The 17343-nt window shown below is 42.1% G+C and overlaps 1 protein-coding gene across 4 annotated transcripts in view; it reads left to right on the top strand.

Annotated features, from left to right (window-relative positions):
- Window positions 1-17343, top strand: part of DSCAM (DS cell adhesion molecule) — a 472834-nt gene that overhangs the window by 398326 nt on the left and 57165 nt on the right. The window contains exons 21-23 of one of the 4 annotated variants that reach the window (XM_064705508.1): window positions 5562-5715; window positions 14077-14194; window positions 15418-15581. In XM_064705508.1, the coding sequence (XP_064561578.1) occupies window positions 5562-5715; window positions 14077-14194; window positions 15418-15581 (436 nt within the window). Of the gene's footprint in view, window positions 1-5561; window positions 5716-14076; window positions 14195-15413; window positions 15582-17343 lie in introns of those variants that run through there. The other 3 variants (XM_064705527.1, XM_064705537.1, XM_064705517.1) reach the window with 3 other exon arrangements.

Here is a 17343-nt window from a genome sequence, read left to right as displayed (position 1 = left end):
TATAAAATGTGATTTTTAAAATAAAACATCTCAGTACTCTCTGCCTCTGGAGTTCTGTGTGGAGTTTTGGGCCTCTCACATCACAAAAGGACCTTGAAGTGATGGACTGTGTCCTGGGAAGGGTCTGGAAAATAAATTCTAGGAGCAGCAGCTGAGGGAGCTGGGGTTCTTCAGTCTGGAGAAAAGACGGTTCAGGAGGGACCTCATTGTTCTCAAACTCCCTGAAAGGAGGTTTTAGCAATGGTTGGTCTCTTCTGCCATGTCCAAAGTGAAAGGATGAGCAGATATGGCCTAAAGTTGCACATGAGAAGGTTCAGATTGGATATTGGAGATGGAAATTTCACTGAAAGAGTGGTCAGGCCTTGAAATTATCTCCCCAGGGAGGTTTGGAGTCACTGTCTATGGGAGTGTTCAGGAGAAGCCTGGATGTGGCCCTGAGGACAGGGTTTGGGGTGATGCTGGTGGGGCTGGGTGATGGTGGGACTTGAGGTTCTCCTCCAGCCTTGATAATTCTGTGGTTTCCAGAACCAGCAATGCCTGAGGAAGGGCAAGGCAGACAATCCTGTGATGGAGCTGTACAAAAAGATGGAGATCACTGTGTTTTTACCACATAGAATTGAAGACTTAATTATTAATGAGGCTCGGTGCCTGTTCTAGGCCTCGCCTATATCAGTGATGAAACAGGGCCCAGGGAGCAGCACCTGGCCCCAGCGGGATGTGATGGTGACTGATGTCAACCTACACTGCTTATCATGAGCCCCTCAAAAGCAGAATTGTTTTGAAAAGAGCTATTTAGAGCAGCACAAAACTGAGTTAAAAATCAGAGTGGATCACTGGGATGGAGTGCTCCACTCACTGCCTGGCTCTCTCCCATGTAGCAGTGGAGCTGAGCCCAGACAAGGGATGTTTGCTGAGAGAGCCCCAGCTATGCAAACACCATTTCACTGATTTAACTCAGGCCAGATAGAACAAACTCAGTCCTGTTCTGTGGGAGGCTGCAAAAGAAATCCAGTGGTTCCTTATTGTGGGCAGGAAGGAGCAGCCTCAGTGTCTCTCCTGAGCCCTCTCTGCTCAGTGGCTCCATTACTGACCTGGCTAATGAAATAGAGAGGCTGCCTATTAAATTAGCAGGGAATACCAGGCTGGGAGGGGTTGCATGTACACAGGAGACAGAAGCACAATTCAGGCAGGTCTTGATGAACTGGGAAATTGGTCTGGGAAAAAATTGAATAAAATTTAGCAAGAAAATGGGAACCCTGAATAACCAACTGCAAAAATACTGTGTAGAGAGCAATTCTGTTGCTTCTTCAGAAGAGGATTTTGAGGTTATTGTGCCTCCCAAGATGAACATTAGCCGCCTTTATAACCCTGTCCTGAAAAGCCAAATGAGAATCCCTGGAATTGCTGAGTGCAGGTTTGGAAACAGTGAGAAAGCTATGGCCCATCTTTAGACAGTCTGAAGGATAACAGAAGATATTATTAGAGAAACTGATAGAGAAAATGGGATTTCTGGACAATGTTGAAAGCACCAGAGTTATTTAGTTGTAAAAAGATAAGGGTACTGGTGGGGAAAGGAACGATAAAACTTCATGTAGATTAAAGACTGGTGCAAAGATCAAGGTAATAATCTATTCTTCATGTTCCTAATGGACTAGAAAAGAGGCCAGGGGTTGTAACTGCAGCAGGAAACTCAAGCTAGATTAAAAAAAAACTATTTCTAATCATGAGATTAGTCAAGCAGTGGAATAGATTGTGCAGCCTAGGGAATTGCAAAATCTCCTTTTATTGTAAGTCTTCAAAATCAGGTTGGGGAAACATCTGTTTGAAATTGTGCAGACACAGATGAACCTGGTTTAAAGAAGAAAGATAGACTCAGGTGATCTCTCTGAGTCCTTCCAGCTCCATTTTTAGATGGTGCCATATTTTCTCCCAAAAATTGGAATGCAAACACACACCCCACTCTAGGTATTATATATTATATATTATATATTATATATCATATATCATATATCATATATCATATATCATATATCATATATTATATATTATATATTATATATTATATATTATATATCATATATCATATATCATATATCATATATCATATATCATATATCATATATCATACATTTAATTTTCAGCATGAGGCAGCCAATACACAGGTAACCAACTTGTATATGCTCTTCATGACACACACCACAAAAACTTGGGCTGTGTCTTCCTTTTCGCTCCTTAAAGTCTCTACATGGCTTTCCCAGTTCACTTCCAGGTTTCCTGCAACTTGCAGAGAACAGAGATCTGTAGCTCACTTATCTAATCAGATGTTGTGTGGAGCCATCTCTAAGCAAGGTGCAGGCTACCTTTCACTAAATAACCTTCCAGCCCACAGTAAATGCTGCCTCTTGCCTTAACTCCTTGCTTGGGAAACTCCCTGAGTACTTTTTTTTAGAAAAAAGTGTATTTTTTTCTATAGCACTCTTCTGAATTTTTCCCAGATTGTGTTAAGAACGGGCAATTAAAAATAGAAGCCTGAGGGATCAGAGTTTATCACATTACCTATTAAATTTTGCTTTAAAGAAGTCAGAAGGGCCAGGAGATGGCATGCTCCTTCAGAGTGTACAAGAAATGCACACCAATAGGGCTCAAGCTGCAGAGGAAAATGTTGTTCCCTGCACCAGCTCTTCCTCAGCATCTCTTGCCATTGCCTGCTTGGGGAAGTAGATTGACTGCATCCTGATAAAGGACTGATTTAATTTTATTCTTCACAGCCTTGCTGGCTTTCAGAGACTGATCTCCGTCTCTCCTTCTCAGACAGTGAGCTAAAGGCAGAAGAAAAATTAACCCATCATCTATAAGCTGAAGAAAAATAGCAATTAGGAAACAAAAATCCCTTGAGCAAGCATGTTACTGCTTCTAAGATTGAACAGCAGTTTATGTTCTATACTGGTACATGCACGGGCCAATATGTGACAAGGTGACATTCCTTTAAATATTTTTTATTTCAATTGTTTAATCTTCTCTTTGCTGACAAAGCTGCATTTTTTTCTTCTTGTGTAATCAAAGTCTCTGGCATGTTAGGCTAATTGAAATGACAGGCAAAAGTTTAAAGTAAAATCGATTCTTTGTCACTGAAGCATCCCCAAGTGTTTAAAAGGAAATGTGAGCTGAGGAAAAACAAGATGTGTGTTAACCAGTTAGAAACCAAAATCTTTTGCTATGGCAGCTTGTTTTAGGAAAATGAGAGTGGTTAATTTAGTGAAGATGCATTTACCAGATTAATTTAATAAATTAATTCTGAGAATAATTAACTTACATTTAAAATAGCCACAGATGCTAATGGATGAATGATGCTGGGAGAAAGAAGGGAATTGAAAACAAAGCATTTTAAAAGCTTTACAGCAGAAAATCCTACTGTTTGTCCACCTTTAAGATGGACAAACTCTTTTCAGTGAGAAAGAGCTGATGGTTGCTGGAATGAAAGTTAGCCCTTTCTGTGGAATTCTGTGGAAATTCTGAGCAATTCTGTGGAAATTCTGAGCAATTCTGTGATGCTTAGCTGTTCCTAAGTGCTGTATCCCTGTCCATGTCAGTAGGTGGTTTAGGAGGAACCTGTGCTAGGTAACTGCATTAATGAGTGCAGCCTAAGTGCCAGAGACAGCCTGGCCTGTTTGACTTTCAAATTAACTGTAAGAAATGCTGCCTCATGAATATTAAATTTCAGCTTCCTCTGCCATGATCAATACATTAATTTTTATGTATGACTTCACAAAGATCCAGCCTGTCAAACTACGGGCATTTGTCCAATAGTCTTGTGTAAATGTCAAGGCAGATGATTCTCAAAAGCTGCTGCAATATTTCATGTAATAATAAAGGTGTCTGGCTGCATTGACCTCTTCATATCACAAGTGGGAACCCAGGCAAACTCTGGCTAAATAGGACAAACCAATTTGGCATTTTGACAAGCCAAGGGGCAATGAGTTTGGCTAGAAAATATACCAGTTCCCCCTCTGGGCTTGTTCTGAGCCTGGGGAACTTCGCTGGAGCAAAGCAGTCTTCCCAGGAAAATCACTGTCCATGGAAGGAACAAAATGTGTTCCTGTAGAGGCCTTTGCATGGTCTCTGAAGGGAGCTGAGGTGCCTGGCTTAGAGACAGATGTCTTCACTCTGGGTTTCAAATGTGAGAGGAGATGAACTCCCCTCCTCCCCAGGCTGTAGGAGAGGCCAGCTCATGAGCAGAGAAGTGCAGTGACCCATTCAGCAGCTGAAATTGCCAGTGCACATGGAGAGGTGTTTAATGACATCTCAGAAACATCTCTTATTTATTTGGAATTCACTTTGAAGGACTACATATTCCAATGTTTTCAGGTCAATGTACCTTTTGAAATGCTAATCAGGTGGAATTGGCCTTTACCACAAGCAGATATTTGTATATCAAAGAGATTCCTTGCACACTTTGTCAATCTGAACCCAGTTTAGATTACATTGATGCATTATTTTTAATGCTGATTCCTGCTAAAATCTTCTTTTCTACGTCATTAACCCTCTAATTATTTTTAGCCTGGTGTTAGTTAGCCGTTACCAGGCTCAGCACTGCTCAGGGAAGTGAGTATTATTCATCCCAATGCTTCATTACCCCTCTATTTTTACGTGCAGGCATCACAAAGCCCGTGTCAGAAATAAAAGTGGCAATACTGAGTGCTGTAAAACTGCTCAGAGCTGAGATTTCCCTTCTCACACTTCCTGTGCAGGGTGTGCTGAAGATCTCAAAGCCCCCAGAGGGATCTCTGTGTTCCTCCACACCTTGCCCTGCACAGGTTGCTGCGAGCAGGATGCAGAAGCTCTCATGGATGAGCAGGGACTGCAGAGCAGCTGGTTGGCTCTGCTGCAGCCCTTGGGCCCAGGCACTTGAGTGACAGAGGAGACACTGAGCTGGCATTTCTTCCAGCACTTGTCCTTCCCTGCTAATGCAGCCAACTGGCCGAGATGACCTTCAGCTGGGAGTCTCTGAATGGAAGTAATTTCATGATTAAACAAAACTAGACTTGGGGGAAGTTTGAACAGTCTGCTACAGAGTACGGTTTTATTCCTTGGTTTGCTCCACTGCTGAAGGGATAAGCCACCAAAAGCCAGGAATAAAGAACATCAAAGGTTCTAGGTGACAGAAATAGTAAACTCCAGATTTCACAACAGATGCAGCACTGAATCCTCCATTGGGAAAGTTTTGTGTAGAGCTGAATCAGTTTGTCAGAACTGCTGATGGTAAAATTTAGCCATATTTATCCACTTCCATTGTTTATCCAACCCTGTAAAAATGAATGGCACATAAAAGTCCTAATCTGAATAAAACCAATCTGTAAACAAGGCACAGGCACAAATTCACTGAATATGAATGGATTGCAACAAGTTGCTGTGTCTGCTCTGTTTATTGCCATCTGCCATCTGTTTGGAGCAATCGATACCCATCCGCAGAGCCCTGAAGTAACAGGCTTTGTAGCACTCACATTTTCTCCAAATACTGCTTATTTTAGCCTGGAAACATTTGTCTCTCCCTCCCACCACAGGTGATCAGCGAGTTTGAAGCCTCTCCCGACTCATTTTCCTACAGAATCCCCAACCTGAGCCGGAACCGCCAGTACAGCGTGTGGGTGGTGGCCGTGACGGCTGCGGGGAGAGGCAACAGCAGCGAGATCATCACCGTGGAGCCACTGGCCAAAGGTACAGGGACAGCTGCCCAGAGCCAGCCAGGCTTCTGCTGCCTAATTACTGCTGCTAATTAGTGCCAGAATTGGCTGGTGTGGCCTCGCTGAGGGTGGGATTTGTCAAGAGCTACCTCGCGAAAGGCGAGGTGACAACTTGCGGTAATTGCTCCAGGTTTTGCTGGAGTCAGCAGAGAGGGGATGACGTGCTCCTCCAGGGGTAACTCATCCAGCCTGCCTTAGAAGGGAATAGATTGCTTTTTGGAGCCATTTTTATCTCCACTTGTTGGGAATAGATTGCTTTTTGGAGCCATTTTTATCTTCACTTGTTGGGTGCAGGGGGTTTGCAGATGATGCCTCTCCCCCTCTGAATATATTTCTTTTCCTTGCTGTACAAGGTAACTTCTTTATCATTCCTTTCCTTAGTAATATCTCTTGTGTACTCCACAAGTACCATCCTCTGTATAAAATGGTCTGATTAACATATCTAAACTCTGAACAATTGTTCTCTACTTGCATTAGCTTTGAAGTTTGCTGCTTCTATTTCAGATATGATGAAAGGATAATGTGCCTGAAATCTTGAATATTTATTTCCAGCTGTATTAGTTGTTCTATTAAAAGATATTGCTGGGGCCTGTGAATTCTGCCTTTTGAGATGTGATGCTTGCAACATTAGAGCACCTTGGCTTGGAAATGGAGGCCTAACATTTTGAGCAGCAAAGTGAGAAGAGTCTCATCCCACTCAATCTCTACATGGGGTCTTCAAATTGATTTTTTTTTCTTACTCGACTTGGTACCATTACAGCCTGTGCCAGGATGGGCAGAGAAATGCACAGATCCCCAGAGCTGCAAAATTAGATACATTTAATTTGCTTTACAGTTTTACAAGCCTGCTAAGTCTTCACTTGGGTGTTTAATGATGTAAAGATGTAAAATAAAGTGTCTAGTGCATTATGATGACAGGTTCTTTCTGAAAAGGCTTTGCTGAACTTCAGCCTAGTGCCACCAACATGAAAGCACTTTCTGCATGGAAGAGCAAACTCCATCACCATGGGAAATCTCCCTGTTCCTACCTGTCTAGCTGGCAGATCACCACATTAATGCTGGTAGATTAACAGCAGAGCTCTTACCCTGGGCTGCACCAAAAGCAGTTTAACACAGGGTTGAGGGAGGTGATTCTGTGCCCCCTCAGGTGATTTCCCACCTGCAGAGCTGCCCCAGCCCTGGGCCCAAAAAAAAAAATCTGGAAAAATCTCTGAAAAATGCAGGAAAAGCACATTAAAATCTCTGGTCATTGGCTTGTGACAATGACATTTGTCCTGGAGCTGATGTTTTGGACACATGATGTTGTTGTAGTTGGTCCCAGCACAGGGAGGAGCTGGAGCTGCTGCAGAGCCCAGAGGAGGCTCCAGGATGAGCAGAGGGATGGAGCAGCTCTGCTGGCAGGAAAGGCTGGCACAGCTGGCATTGCTCACCTGCACAGGAGAAGCTTTGGGCTGAGCTCAGGGCGGCCTTGCAGGGCCTGGAGGAGCCCCAGGAAAGCTGGAGAGAGACAATTGCCAGGGGATGCAGGGACAGCACACAGGGAATGGCCCCAAACAGAAAGATTGTAGGGTTAGGTGGGATACTGGGGAAAAAATTCAGCCCTAGGAGGGTGGGCAGGGCTGGGATGGAATTCCCAGAGCAGCTGTGGCTGCCCCTGGATCCCTGGCAGCGCCCAAGGCCAGGTTGGACACTGGGGCTTGGAGCAGCCTGGGACAGTGGCCCATGGCAGGGGTGGCGCTGGATGATCTTTAACCTTCCTTCCAACCCAGCCCTTCTAGGATTCAGTGATTATGGTATTGCTGATTTTGGAGGCTGCTCTTTGAACACATGACAGTTTCCCAATATGGAGAAGCTGCACACAGAGTTCTTCAGATCTGAAACATCTGGAGCTTTTCCATTGTAGCATGAGTGCACCCTGCGTTGTGGACATCAGTGAGACCAAAGCTGAGATCCCAAAAGGGGGATGAAGAGTGTAAAGGATACCAGTGAAGGAAGATCATGAAAGAACAACTCAGGAAAAAAGGCAAAGGTTTCAGTGTGTTCCTCCATTGCTGCCACCTGTGTGTAATCAATGTGTAGTGATGAAAAAAAAAAAGCAAACAAAAACAAGCATAAAAATAGATGCTCAAATAAGGGCAAAAATTATTAGACATGGTGCAATACTAATAAATTGAGGCTGCAGGCAAACCCTGCACTAAATGCACTAGAAGTTCTCTTCTGCCATGCCCTATGCATTTTAAAAAGAGGGAAATGTTCAAAATGAACACCAAGAGGGAAATGTTCAAAGATTAACACAGATCAATTCAGGCTTTGCAGGCACCAATATTCATGACCTCAAGTTATGAGGAATTGCAGTGTGCAATTGCTCTCTGTTTGCCAAAAATTGAGAAGTTGCAACTTGACCCACATGGACTTAAACTGATCCAGCTTACCAGAATTAATTCTGCTCCTCTGAAGCTTATATAACATAATCCATGATGACAAATAAGTCATGGAACTTAAAAATAACTTTTATGAAAAGGCAAGATGACTTAAAAGAAAAAATAATTAATTACTTCAATATAGACAGGTCAATCTGAAGAAGACTTTATTTCAAAGGACAGTAGAATGCATCCAGTCAACCTTAGAGTTTGTAGTGATACTCCAATATAAAGTCAGCATTAGATGATGCTCAGGAAAAGCCTCTTACATGCACTTAGAACTGTAAAAGTAATGAATAATCCATTTGTTGAGGGTTTGATGGGCACTAGGAATACTGATAGATAGCAATTTTATGAACTTTGGATGTAGCTAGGTTAGAAATTATTGTGTCACATACAAAATTTCCTTTATGAATGCATCACAGGGCTTTTTAGGGAGCTGGGAGAAAGTGGTGATCAGTGCTGAGGGCAGTGGCTGCACAATGAGGAAGGATGGGCAGAGCTCAAAGCCTCAAAGACCTTTTTCACCCCACACTATATCTGTAGCAAACAGCACATCCCAGCGTTAGAAGCAGTTAAAGCCTGATTTTGCCTTAACTTCCCAATGCAAAACCATCCTGTGGGCAATTATTTTGTAGTTGTTTGCTTCCTTTTTTTGCTCCTCTTACTGCACAGTAACTGTCCAAGTAATGATACCATCATGACAGCTAATAAGAGTTAACTTAGAATTGAATTATGTCAACTTAATTATAACCCCTTTAAGAACTCCTCTGAGAACAATGAGAATGTCTAGATAGGGGTTTGATGTGAAATGGATAGTCCAATTTACATGAAAGCTTAATTCAAGTTAACATTTCTTTCTTTCTTTAGTGTCTTCATTTCTCAGAACAGATTGTTATTCTCTGTAATTAACTGACAGAAATAATAAAAAAAATCCCCAACAAACAGAAAATAATCATGGCAATGAAAGTTCAGCCTCCACGTAAGCAAGCTGTGCTCCTGCCCCTCAAATTACTCTTCACTGGTGACATGAAAGAAGTGGGTTTAGCCTTTCAAGTATACTCAGAAGACAAAAAACCTTGCATGCACTTGTCCCTCTGATTTACTGACCATGACTGATGGGGAATGGCATTTGCTGCCAGTGTGACAATAACAGATCCAGACCCCTGGCAATCTGATCCTCTGGGGACAACTCTGACTTTTGAGTTTCCCCTGGTTTTCTGAGCTACCTGAGCATGAATTTTGAACAGATTTCCCCCTTAGTCTGCATTGCTTTGTGTGTTTAATGTTTTTAAGTAACATTTACTTATGTAAATGTGGGGTTCACATGACAGGACACACTGCTCTGTTTCTTTAATCAGACTGGAGTGCAGGGGATGTTAGAAACAGAGAACCATGGAATGGGTTGGGTTGGGTTGGAAGGACCCTTAAAAATCATCCAGTGCCACCCCTGCCATGGCAGGGACACCTCCCACTGTCCCAGGCTGCTCCAAGCCCCAGCCTGGCCTTGGGCACTGCCAGGGATCCAGGGATGGAATTCCATCCCAGCCCTGCCCACCCTGCCAGGGAACAATTCCTCATTTCCAAGATCCCATCCAGCCCTGCCCTCTGGCACTGGGACCATTCCCAGATGGGTTTGTACAGGGATCACCTTCCAGGGATGGCTCTTCCAGGAGGAACCTGGACACAGAGAGTGAGTCCTGAGGGGATGGAATTAAATTCACAAGGGAAAGGCAGAGGGAATCAGACCAGGAATAATGAAATCTGGATTTGGGTTGGGAGAGGAACTTAAAACTCATCCCATCCCACCCCTGCCATGGCAGGGACACCTCCCACTGTCCCAGGCTGCTCCAGCCCCAATGTCCAACCTGGCCTTGGGCACTGCCAGGGATCCAGGGGCAGCCACAGCTGTTCCAGTGCCTGCCCACCCTCTTCTGTGAGAAATTAAATGAAAGAATCTCCTGACCCAGGGTATTCACTGGTGGAGCTTTTATTTTTTTTTAAGCTGAACTGCAGTGAAATGTCATAGCTCTCGTTCAGTTTCCTTCTGAAGTTCACCTTTAAATCCTAGTTGTGTCCTCTGGAGGAAGAAAAACCCACGTGTGTTACATCCTCCTACAAAGAATTCCTGCCCATTTCTATTTCTGTGGCAGTAAATGCAGGTTAGAGGATTTGTAATTTAAACAAGCAAACATGCAGAAAACTGCATTATCATAAGAGAGTGCACTGTTCTGTGAAGGAACCTCTTTATCTTCAATTAATAATTGGGTGGTTTGTAAAAATAATAGGAACAGACACTGCCCTAATCCAGTGCCATGCCATCAAATGTAAGGCTGGAGGGAGGTGTGTAGGCATGTGGGTAGCTTTGATAACAAAGAAGTAAACCCTGCAGCTTATCCATATGATTCCAAAAATACCCGTGGCTCAAAAGAAAGAGGTCTGTGAGATTCCAGGCTTTCTTACCTCATGAATGCCTGCTAGAATTTCAAACCTATTGCTCTGAGGTGGATTTCACTTGACATTTATTTTGTTTCTGGTTTTCTTTGTGTACCTTTTAGCAGTCTCAGGACATCATTTGAAGTTCAGCTATAAAGAAAATTGGTCTTGAAAAATTTCCTGCTGTTTTACCATTTCTTTTAAAAGCACTCAGTACATGGAAGGAATAAGAAAATCCATAGAAAGCTGTGGATGCTTTCACAGAAATAGTGCACTGTGCTTTTCTAATGATTTTCTGAGTCATGGTCTATCATCTTACCAGTGGCTTAGGCTCCTGTGAGATTTATGTTACTTCCACCCATCTCAGTAAAATGAAGGATACAGGATATTGAAAACCAGGAGTTGCAGTATAATGTTGCACTTGCAACATCTGATCTCCAGCCTGTGACTTCTTAAGGAAGAATTCATGCTGAAATAACTATTAAAAACAAAGGGATAATACAAAAATTTTGCTGACAGTGGTGCCATGCCATGCTGAAGGCTTCAGCAGGATTCCTGTGTTCCACATGTTTTGTCCTGCAGGACCTGGCAGCAGTTTGGAGTAGCTGGATGTTTCAAGAAACATGGGAAATGTGTGAAGGTCATGGGGAAAATGATTAATAGTCAATTTTAAATGAGTTTTCAGACTTCATGTTGCAGAGGGAATTTTGCACAGGACAGGAATCTGAGCAGTCCAGATGCTCACAGATGTTTGGTAGATGGAGCTGACAGCATCTCCTGCTGCTTTTCAGAGATGGCATGAGGGCCACGAGGCACCTCCTGCAGCAAAACCTGGCACCACTGAAGACAAATGTGGCTTATAACACCAACTTCAGCAGAGTCAGCATTTCTCTCTGTGTCTCTGGCTGCTCTGAGCATTTTTCTGTTTGAGTTACTTTGATTAATTAGCCGATGGTGTGGTGGGTTTACCCAGGCTGGGTGCCAGACACCCACCAGAGCTTCTCTATCACTCTCCTCTGCAGCTGGACAGGGGAGGGGAAATACGACAAAAGTCCATGAGTTGAGATGAGGACAGAGAGAGACCACTCAAAAAATACAGGGATCACAGGCAAAACAAACTGAAATTGGAGATATTGAGTTTACTACCAACAAAATCAGAGCACGATAACAGGAAGAAAAATAAATCTTAAAAGCGCCTTTCCCACATCCCTCCCTCCATCCCAGCTCTATCTCGTCCTCCCCACCAGAGCTTCTCTATCACTCTCCTCTGCAGCTGGACAGGGGAGGGGAAATACAACAAAGGTTCATGAGTTGAGATAAGGACAGAGAGAGAACACTCAGAAAATACCATCATGGGGAAAACAGACTCAAATTGGAGATATTAATTGAATTTACTACCAACAAATTCAGACATGATAATGAGAAGAAAAATAAATCTTAAAAACACCTTTCCCACATCCTCCCACCTTCCCAGCTCTATCTCCTCCTTCCCAGGAGCACAGGAAGATGGATTTGGGGTCACAGGCAGCTCATGCTGGACATGGGGGGAGCTTCTGGCAAGCTGTGACCTCCCCACTACCAAAACCTGGCCATACAAACCCAACACATATGGCTTCTGGGAGTACAGCCCTGTGCAAGGCTTTTCCAGAAAATGTTACCTTAGGATATCAGGTTATCTAGAAAATGTTATCTTAGGAGTGCCCAGGTACAAAACCCGTCTGATCCATGAGAATTTCTGACTGCCCAGAGCACAAGCCACGGCTGTGTCCTGAAAGGGTTAAACCTCAGAGCTCTGCAAGGAGGGAGCCAGGCATCTCCAGCTGCTGTTCAGCCACGACAGGACATGTTAGGAAAGTAGTGCTGGCCAATTACCCAACCTTCACTTTGTCTCTTACCTAAATCTTCAACTTGTGTTTTAGTTAAAATTTTGACCAGAGGGAAAATAAAAAACTCTTGATTGAAAAAAAAAAAAAAACCCTTGAGAAGCTTGGCCTTCAACAGTGCATGAAGAGAACACAGGCAACACAGTCCAAATTGATTGTATAATCTGTGAAATCTTTTCTTTTTGTGAATATCTCAAGTCCCATTGCAGCCTACTCAAGTAATTTTGCTTAATTTTTCAAGGCCTGTTCTTTTATGCATGAATCTTTTTCCAGATTAACTGTCCCAGTTATATTTGATGCTGGGTCTCATTTTCATGTTTTCCTAATTGGTGCAAAATGGATTATTAAGTATAAGTTCTGATCTGTGTGCACGATTGAAGTAGATCAGGACTAAAAATACAGTATTTTGTCTATCTGTATTCAATATGTGCTTTTAAAATATATAATTTTAGAGGCCAGCAGAAAGTGTATTTCTATCAGGGGTCATTCTTGAGGAATAACAAATGAAGTTCTAACACAATCTATAAACTGAAAATACACAAGTGATGTTTTTATATATATTTAGGTGATCTGAGAGCTGATAAAAACTGATTTTAGTTTGTTCACATTTGTGGATTTCAGATAGATTCTACAATGTACTAATATTCATTAAGGTTTATTTTGCTTAATATCAAAAGTGCTGTAGAAGAGATGTATCAATAATTTAGTTTTTATGAGACACCTGTCTACTGTGGGCAATTCTTGCTGGAAGTGTTGAGAGAAGCATCCCTTGGACATAATTTTCATCCATAATTTCTACTCCAAAATATATAAGTTAGTGAAGATGATAAATAACTGGGTTTGCTCTTTTTCTCTACAAAGGCTCTTCAATGCCATGCCTCATCTCTCTTTTAGTTACTGGTCTTCCAGGTGCTGAAACTGATATTTTGCTTGAATAAATAATATTATGAGTTTACAAGGAATTAGGACCCTAAAAACATCATTTTTAGATTGGTTTGGCTTTCCCCCTTTAATTGTGGGTGTCTCTATTTCCCTTCCAAGGGCTGTATGAATGGACACTGTGGTGGTGTTCACAGGGGTCCCAGGATGAGGGAAGAGATGAGAATCTTGGCTCCATGTTTCTGAAGGCTGATTTATTATTTTATTATATATATTATATTGAAAGAAAATTTTATATATATGATATAAAATTATATATTATATTAAATTATATATTATATTAAATAATATCTATTATATAAAATTATATATATCATATTAATTTTATATATTATATTAAAAGAAAATGATACTAAAGAATAGAAAAAATTATTTCATCAGAAGGCTAGAAAGGAAAGGAATGGAAAGATAATAAAATCTTGTGACTGACCAGAGAGTCCGAGCCAGCTGACTGTGATTGGCCATTGATTAGAAACAACCACATGAGACCAATCACAGATGCACCTGTCACATCTCACAGCAGCAGATAATCACTGTTTACATTTCATTTCTGAGGCCTCTCAGCTTCTCAAGAGAAAAAATCCTAATGAAAGGATTTTTCATAAAACATGTCTGTGACAGGACACCTCACTCCAGTCTCTTGCTGTCTCCCCCCAGCTCCTGCCAGGATTCTGACGTTCAGCGGGACGGTGACAACGCCCTGGATGAAGGACATTGTCCTCCCCTGCAAAGCTGTGGGGGACCCTGCTCCAACAGTCAAGTGGATGAAGGATAGGTAACCAGCAACTAAATGTGCAGCTCAGATAAATCCCATTTTCTTAAAATCCTGAGGGTTGTGGGGAGGCTGATCCTGGGTCACTGGCAGGATGTGGAAGGACTGTTGGTGGTGATTTGCACTTGGTCACAGTAGATGATGAGTTTAGAAATTCCTGTGGTCATTGAGACAGAGTAGGGATCCATCCTGAATTAGGTGAAGTGTCTAACAACGGTGAAAAGTCAAACGGCCAAAGCTGAAGGAAAAACTCACATGCCGAGACAGCAAGGAGACGGAGAAAGAAAAACAGAAAAGACCACGAGGTCAATTTGCCCCGACCTAGAAATTCCTTTGATAAAGAAGAACTGGTGCTAAGTGTCATGCAGGATGAATATGTATGAACTTATTGTGAAACTGTATGCATATGCATTTGAAAGGGGGATAAAAGGAGGTCTGAAATTTTCAGGGGTAAGCATGCCTTTTGAGGAGAATTTTTCTCCGTGTGCGTCCGGCGCCGTAAATAAACATACCGAGCTTTACAACTTTTATAAAGTTGTGAGGTTTCTTCTTTTCTCCGCAAAACATCATTACAGGGCATCAGAGGAAAAAAAATAATGAAGAAGGGCTAAATGTAAACATTCAAAATGTAAAACTTAGGAGTGTTTTTGTTTTATCCTCAGGCAGTCAGGAAGGTTTTATTCTGAGAGAGCAAAGTGCCTGATACAGTGATTTGTGCTGAGGTGGGCAGTAAATGTCTTGCACATATTTAATTTTCCATTATTCTGTTCTCAGCTTTAGTTTCCCAGTCTGACAGAGCCACTTTGGAAACACACATGGACAATAATTTTCATCCAAGCACTGTGTAAGCAGGGGAACTACAGTGCTATGAAACCATCTTGTGCATTGATATAAATACCTATGATTTCATAAGGATGAACTTCATAGCCAGGAACTGCCTATACCCTCATTTCAGCATTTTTATGAAATAACAATTTAAGGAAGGAGTGAATTTCTGTCTTCACTACACTGGGTCCAGGAAAAGTGCATTTTTAAGCAAATGGTAGATATTTCTCAACAGAAAATACTCCTTTGCTTTGAAAATACTCCCTTATTGAAAGTGCACACCTCACCCCACACTTTTTCCTCTCTTTCCACTCTTAGCTGCTTAAAAAAAAAAGAACCCACTTGTGATTAATTTTGATTGTAACTTCTTTAATGTATGCACTTTGTTTCCTGTGAGGCAGTAACGGGACACCCAGTCTAGTGATGATTGATGGGCGAAGGAGCATCTTCAGCAATGGCAGCTTTGTCATCAGGACTGTGAAGGCAGAGGACTCTGGCTACTACAGCTGTGTGGCCAGCAACAACTGGGGCTCAGATGAAATCATTTTGAATTTGCAGGTACAAGGTAAGGCTGTTGGATCCACCTCGGAATTGTTACCATGTGTTTAAAGGTGTGTCTGTTTGAAATGCAAGCTATTCATATTTATGTGTATTAGTGCAGATCTAATTCTTCCAAATTCATGCATAAGTCATTCTGATTCAGCCATGGGAATTTTATGATCTAGAAAATGGTGCTTTAGGTGAAACAATTCACACACTCAGTTAAGTCTCTATGTGAGTTTTTATAAGATTGACAATGGTGTGTTTGCATTCAGTTATCTTCTAGTTCTTCACACAGAAGGTATCAGCTTCTGCCTTCTCCTTACAAATACCACATGTATCATTTTAATATTACAAAATTCAGGAAGACATGAAGGCCTTTCATTTAGCTCCTGAAAAGCTATCAGCAGAAATTTGCCTCCGTACTGAGACCTTGCATAAAAACTTCATTATGCAGGCACAGAATTTTAATATGAGGTGAAAATGAGCAAGCATTGGAAATGAAACATCAGCTAATGCATTTCTCCAGCTACATTTTATATTCATGTTGAAAAGCACAAAGTGCATCCAGGATGGTGTTGATATGTACAAAAGCAGGGAGAATGTAAGAATATAAACCAAGTGTAAAGTGAAGCAGAACCTGTGTATTCATATATGAAGAATTCCCTGTGCAGATTTCCTTGCTCACTTACACTAAAGCAGATCCTACAAATGCTTCAATTCACTGCAAATTTTTGTACCAGAGGGAACCATCACTCTCCTGGATGTGAAATTTAAGCTTCAAGTGCAAACACATGAGAGCATAGAGAGGTTGTTTCCACTGCAGTCCCCCTCTCTCCCTGCCTAAACCATTCCACTAAGCCTTGGAACAAACCTCAGGGCAGATATTGGCATATATCAACTTCCCTACAACCCAACAGAAACTAAAGATGCTCTTCTGTGATGTTTGAAGCATGACCACAACAGGAAGTAGGGAGAAAAAACACCATCAAATGGAAACCTTACATTTATATTTCACTAAGTACTTCTGTAATTGCATATATTTGCTGTTATTGAACTGCAGCAACTAAAAGCAAATCAATATTACTTCCCTAAGGGACAGACAAAGAGTGGCTTTTAATATGTGGGACCACCATTTTTTGTAAATAGGGTGAAGCTGTGATGAAAGCTTTTGCAATAAATCTTTCCCAGTGTAGTGTGTGCACTCTCTCCCTATGGAATCAGCCAAGTCACTCAGAATAACAGAACAAATCCATCTCACAAAGGGAATTTTCCTTTAGAGTATAAACTGTCTCTTTTGTTTTCTTCAGCCCTGTTTGGCCCTGTGAGGGCAAAAAAAAATCAACTTCTCTTTGAAGTAATCCATAGCTGGAAAGCAGCAGACTCTGCCTTACATCAGCACCCATTATTCTGCAGTCTGATGGCTTGAACGTGAATGCAGTGGGGAGCTTTCCCTGGAGTTTCACTCTGTCCCTTAATCACAGGCAAAGCAGGCAATGTTCTCTGGCAGCAGAAAGCTGGACACAGCAGGGCAATCTGTATTTCTGTCCTGCCTGGTCATGGGACTGTGTCAGGACAAGGGCAGCTCCTGCAAGCACGGGTCACTGGCACCACCACCCTCTTCTGTCCCAGCCAGGAGAGCTGTGGCCATCCTCTTGTCTCTCCTTCCCAGATTTCCATCCCACTTTTGCTGCTGTTTCTTGATCCTTTGCAAGCATGGACACTGTTCATACCTCACTCCTTATTCTTGAGATAGCAAAGCTCACTCTTCTGTACTTTTCTGACAG

The sequence above is a fragment of the Zonotrichia leucophrys genome, chromosome 1 (assembly GCF_028769735.1).
Source record: "Zonotrichia leucophrys gambelii isolate GWCS_2022_RI chromosome 1, RI_Zleu_2.0, whole genome shotgun sequence".
In the NCBI taxonomy this organism is placed as follows: domain Eukaryota; kingdom Metazoa; phylum Chordata; class Aves; order Passeriformes; family Passerellidae; genus Zonotrichia; species Zonotrichia leucophrys.
This window is presented reverse-complemented; position numbering and strand designations above follow the sequence as displayed.